Source organism: Polyodon spathula, chromosome 15 (assembly GCF_017654505.1).
Source record: "Polyodon spathula isolate WHYD16114869_AA chromosome 15, ASM1765450v1, whole genome shotgun sequence".
In the NCBI taxonomy this organism is placed as follows: Eukaryota; Metazoa; Chordata; class Actinopteri; order Acipenseriformes; family Polyodontidae; genus Polyodon; species Polyodon spathula.
Genome location: NC_054548.1, coordinates 12,092,051 through 12,098,103, shown reverse-complemented (window position 1 = coordinate 12,098,103; position 6,053 = coordinate 12,092,051). Strand labels below are relative to the sequence as shown.

Here is a 6,053-nt window from a genome sequence, read left to right as displayed (position 1 = left end):
CAAATACATGAAATGCTCGCCAAATTAAGTTTGCAGAAAACACACACACGCACACACACACACACACACACACACACACACACACACACACAACATAAGCAGAACCTTCGCCTCGTTTAAGAATTTGACCACATAATGGAATTAATAGCAAATGAAAGGCTACAGTTCATTAACTCCCTAAACAATTCTGCTGACACACTCTTTCAATATAGCCTTTACGTCTATTATTAATGTACAGTCGCAACGCATTGTACTACTCACACTGAAAAGCATTGCTTGTCACAACATTAATTTCTTGTGCCACAACCTTCAATCAGTTGCTCTATCCTAAATTTCACCCAACAATTTCCTTAAATTCTAAAGAAAAAAAAAGGGGGGGGGGGGGGGGGGGGGGGGGGGGGCACGAGTGTTTATTCCAAAATACTTTTGTTTACTGCAATGCATTTATCTAAAACCGTGAGCATCAGTTGCCATGACTACATGAAGACCAAACTCATATACCAACCCGTTATAATGCCTTGAAAAAGTAAGACACCCTACCTTGCACTCCTTCATGCACGTTTTTACAGAATATCCATCCGATTGCAAGTATTTCTGAATCATAACCTCAAACTCTTCATATTTCTCCTGAGCGTGTTGGTCATAGCGTTGGTATGCCTGGACGCACAGGCTGCATCCATGTAGATTCCCACCCATAACCACTTCCAGGCTACAGTTTAAATTGTCCGGATTGGAGAACCCCATAAACAAATCCAAAATAGAATAAGAATTACAAAACGAAAGATACAAATCGCTTAAATTCAAAGGTGTGGATTCCTCTCCCCTCTCCTCGCCAATGCTCCTGCAGACAGGTTCGGCATGTTCAAAAGTAAAACAGTTTTTAGATAAACTATGCGGAGGGCACGTTTCTAGTCGCCACAAAGGTTTAGCAGTATTACCTATAAAAATAGCATTGTTGTCTTTACTTAGGCTGCTGTGTGGTGAATGGAGTTTTGATGAAAGTATGTTGCTTACTGATGAGAAGTGATCACCCATGTTTGTTAATGCTAACTTGTCCAGCTCCTTGTCTCTGGTCCGTGTCAATTTTGCCTCAGCGCAGAACCACAGGTGATCAGAGAGCAGGATGGTGAAAAACAAGAGAGATGCTAAGGACAGTCGCCATTTCTGTGCCCTTTCCGAATCAGTAAAAGGTTTTTCGTTCTCTCGGGGTGCAAACCAGAATTTTAAGCCGTCATCTTGCTGCCGACACATCCAAGCACCCCTGTTCATATTTTGGGAAAGCGCAGCACTGGCCGACTCCACCGTGAGGGCTCCTTTGCCACAATATTCATTGACTTGAAGATTTTCTTTTTTCTTTTCCACTTAAACGTTGAATTTAAAGTGGTCCTTATTTCACTTAGTGGTGATCTGCTATTTCCATCCAATTAGTGCATGCAAAGAGATTAAACAAGGCATTGTCATATCACAGTTATCCATGGCTCTCTTGAGGAAACCCTACTTCTCTGTGACAACATGCCTCTCTCTTTCCTCTTGAAGGTGCTGAGCTTTCTCGCTTTCCGTAGCCCTGCTCTCACCAGCCACCCTTCATCTAACCAGCGATCATGAGGGTTCGTAATATCTTTTTGTTTCAACCTGGCGATTTTTTCCTTGGTATCTGTGCAGAATGCCGTGGATTTTTCCTTTGGAAAAGCACAATCATCTTGGTCCAGCGCTAGTTGCAGTAGCAGGTCTGCTTACAACCAAGTGATACATACTGATACAGTGAATAAACGAATCAGCATATTCTCAAGTTTATCTTAACTACAGACACAGTTGATCTAAACATTACGGTAACTGTTAACAGGTAGTTTATTCCGAAAGTATAGGTTTTGGAGTAGTGTCAATTGCGCGAATAAAAAGAAAACTATTTAATGTTTACTTTTTACTTTATAGAGAGTTTACCACAATGCGTCCTTTCAAATGCCATTTTATAGTCTAAATTATGTGACATGAAATTAATTATTTTGTAAACATTTATACACAGTTACCCTTAAACTTTTGCCACGCTTGTGAAGCAGACGTTTTAACAAAAATTAAATGGTTGAGTAGCCTTCGCGGTGTACGTTTTTTTTTTTTTTTTTTTTTTTATAAATAGGCTACTGTGGTTTTTAATACATGGTGAAAAATGCTAATGAAAAATATGTTTTTTGGCAATGTTATACAGGTGTATATATTATTTTATAGGCAACTGTTAAAAATATATTTTATATTATAATTATATATTATTATATTATTATTATATATATTATTATACAATATAATTATGTACGGTATATCGAATATAGATAAGACAATGGACAACAATTAGTTGAAGAGACCAAGTGTAGTTCAGTTACGGTCAGGATAGACATAGATAGAAAATCAGGTGCCACACTGTTGCTGTGACGAAAAACAAGGGGAGAGGGGGAGCAAATATCTTAAAGCAGCATGAAGCTGCTTCACTTCAGACATTTGGATACGCGTTAAAATGTATTTAAAACGTTGACAGGATATTTACAACAGAGGATATGGGTTTTGTTGGTCTCTTTAAAAAAAACAAAAAAAAAACTAATTGGGAGACAACTCAGTCACGTAAGTTTGAGCTATTTTGTCTCATGAGGATGCAATGAAGTGTGTGGTAGCATTGTGGTGGACTTTTGGGTTCAGTTTTGAAAATATGAATAACGATCTTGTTTGGTAGCTTATTTATTTGTTCAGTAAATATAATTACAACTACAACAGTACTGTAGCGAAACATGTCAACGCACGCTACAATACGATTAGAATAGTGTTTAAATTAAAGGGGGCGTAAAGCGGTGCCCAGTTTATAGCAATTTCTCTCACACACACACACACACACACACACACACACACACACACACACACACACACACACACACACACACACACACACATATATATATATATATATATATATATATATATATATATATATATATACACACACACACACACACACACACACACACACACACACACACATACATACAGCTCTGGAAAAAATTAAGAGACCACTGCAAAATTATCAGTTTCTCTGGTTTTACTATTTATAGGTATGTGTTTGGGTAAAATGAACATTTTTGTTTTATTCTATAAACTGCTGACAACATTTCTCCCAAATTCCAAATAAAAATATTGTCATTTAGAGCATTTATTTGCGGAAAATGACAACTGGTCAAAATAACAAAAAAGATGCAGTGTTGTCAGACCTTGAATAATGCAAAGAAAATAAGTTCAGATTCATTTTTAAACAACACAATACTAATGTTTTAACTTAGGAAGAGTTCAGAAATCAATATTTGGTGGAATAACCCTGATTTTCAAGTACAGCTTTCATGCGTCTTGGCATGCTCTCCACCAGTCTTTCACATTGATGTTGGGTGACTTTATGCCACTCCTGGCGCAAAAATTCAAGCAGCTCGGCTTTGTTTGATGGCTTGTGACCATCCATCTTCCTCTTGATCACATTCCAGAGGCTTTCAATGGGGTTCAGGTCTGGAGATTGAGCTGGCCATGACAGGGTCTTGATCTGGTGGTCCTCCATCCACACCTTGATTGACCTGGCTGTGTGGCATGGAGCATTGTCCTGCTGGAAAAACCAGTCCTCAGAGTTTTCCACGTTCCACCTCTGATTACTATGACAACAGGAAGACATGCAGCATTGATGTTTGTTAGGATGACCATTCAAAGAAGCTCTGTAGATATGATCTGCTGGTTAAGAACTGGTTCAGTCTCTCTGTTATTTATATGGCACAAGGAAAATCCCTCTGCAAGTAGTTAGAGTCGCCCTGCGCATCTAACTCCATGCATCCTAAATAGAGAGCAAAACTGAGAGAGCAGGCAGCCTTGTGCTGCTAACAACAATGCAGGTAGTACCATCTTTGACACATTCTTGTTGGCATCAGATGTGAGAAAAATCAAGCAGTTGTTCCGGCAGGCCCAAAGTAGAGGTGATAAAGAGAAATTGTACACATTGGTAAAGTTTCTAAAGTGCTGTCATGATTAACACGCTGTGAATGACATGCATTTCAACCAAATAGGAACAAAAGCGGTTGCTTTATATTCCCTTTTTAATGTGGCACTAGAAGACAAAGTCAAGGAGGAACCAGTAGGTGACACTTTCTGACCATGGCAAAGTAAGACATTTATTTGACATCTTCAAACACATGAAGGTCCATTTCAATGATCTAATCAGTGCTGTACTTTTAATGTATGTAGTAATGTTAACGGGGTTATATAAAGTCACCCCTGGCGGAAAACAGCAGTAGGATTAGAACAACATTAAAGAGCAAGGGTATTAAGCTCTATTTATCCAATAATGTATCTAAAAATGCATTACACATTTTTTTTTTAAGAAGTAGGATATGCCATGCTGTTCCAATTCACAATTTATTCATTAATTATCTCCTTCAATGGCTGGTTCACAGATGAAAGAATAACTGGGTTGTATAATCAATAAGATAGGAAAAACACAAAATGGAGCCCACTTTACCTGTTTGCAGAATGCTGTATTATTTTATTTCATTTGTAACTCATAAATAGGATTATATTCTAACACTAACAGTCAAGTGGTACACTGGAGGAAAATCAATACATATTAATATATTCTTCTATTTAAGAATTTGAGTACTGGCATTATAATTTATTCCAATTTCCACTTATAGAATACATTCAAATACTAATCTTCATCAATGTAAATTTGTAATTTTTCAATTACTGTATTTCCTCTTATTTTTAATCACATATTTCATTAAAGTCAATGTTCAGTAAAGTACCCTGATATATGTCCAGTATTTCACAACATTTTTACCCACATCAATATGTTTTAATTTGATGTATTTGTTTATTCATGCTTGTTTTTTTGCATCACTTTTACCAGTCTGTCTATTAATAGGGCATTTTTTGTATTTGTTCTTGGTTTACAGTGTGGCTGTTTTTTCTGCCTTTATACTTTTCTGGGACAATCAAGTGATTGTGTCTCAGGAGAAAGAAAATGAAATGTATACACAAAGCACAGAATTGAAATAATTCACCTGAGACAATATAAATTAGACTTTAAATGTACTATTTGAATGCATGATGGTTAGCTTAGCGAATAAAGTATACCCTTGAATGTAACAAACAAACAAATTATATTCAAATCCATAGTTTATTTGTTCCAGAAAACAATTGCTAAGCACACAAACCAATACATTTATGTAACATTAAGTGAAATATCTCTGTGATTCAATTTCACTGGGATTCCAAATCCTGTTATTCCATAATAGCACAGAAAAATGTCATGTTGAGTCATAAGTCAGACCCATAGCAGCGGCATAATATAGTTGACTTTCTAATTTAAATTCTTTTTGAAGGAAAATACCAAAACTTTTGTCATATCAGAGCTATAACTAAAGGACACATTGGATGTACTTAGAAACAGCAGGTACCCCTTGCTAATATAAAAACCTCGGCTTTGTCTTGATTGAACATATCTATTTTAAATATGTCCTATTTATTTATAGGAAGGTTTAATCATGCACACACAATTAGGAGATGTATTTATTTCCTTAGATTCCTGTCATAATTATTCATACAACAGTGGTAGATACAATTCAGAGAAAGTATACTATTTAGTCCAAATGTACAGTATGATAACATTGGTTTGAAATTCAGAAAAAAAAAAAAAAGTTTAATGATTTGTATTTACAAACGGGTAGTGTCGACAGCAGGAACAAGTTGATTACTTCTTTTTAATTAACCAAAGCTGGAAGTGTTTGTTGTTTACATGTGAATTCCTGGTACTGATGCCAAGAAGCTAATTTACAGGTGGTTCAACTTATTATTATTCAATTATTTTACCCCATTCTGAATACTCAGTGGGCATCCTCCAATCCCACAACCAAGCCTCTTTACACAAAAGAAATCTGGTGTCTGCTCACAATACGAGATCACAAGGCGCCTAGCCAGCAGGGTCAGCTGTAGCGCAATGAGGAGAAACAGTCCCTGCGGATTTTGCCTCCCTAACCCACAGG

The 6,053-nt window shown here is 36.7% G+C and overlaps 1 protein-coding gene across 1 annotated transcript; it reads right to left on the bottom strand.

The window, feature by feature from the left end:
- Positions 1-429: 429 nt before the first annotated feature.
- LOC121327570 (transmembrane protein FAM155A-like) lies at positions 430-1,764 on the bottom strand. The gene has a single exon (XM_041271664.1). The coding sequence runs from the start codon at positions 1,267-1,269 to the stop codon at positions 445-447; it is 825 nt and encodes a 274-aa protein (XP_041127598.1). The 5' UTR covers positions 1,270-1,764; the 3' UTR covers positions 430-444.
- Between the last annotated feature and the right edge of the window lie 4,289 nt (positions 1,765-6,053).

Bases quoted from the DNA above. Each gene is read 5' to 3' on its own strand.
- LOC121327570 (XM_041271664.1), bottom strand. From the start codon at position 1,269: ATGAACAGGGGTGCTTGGATGTGTCGGCAGCAAGATGACGGCTTAAAA.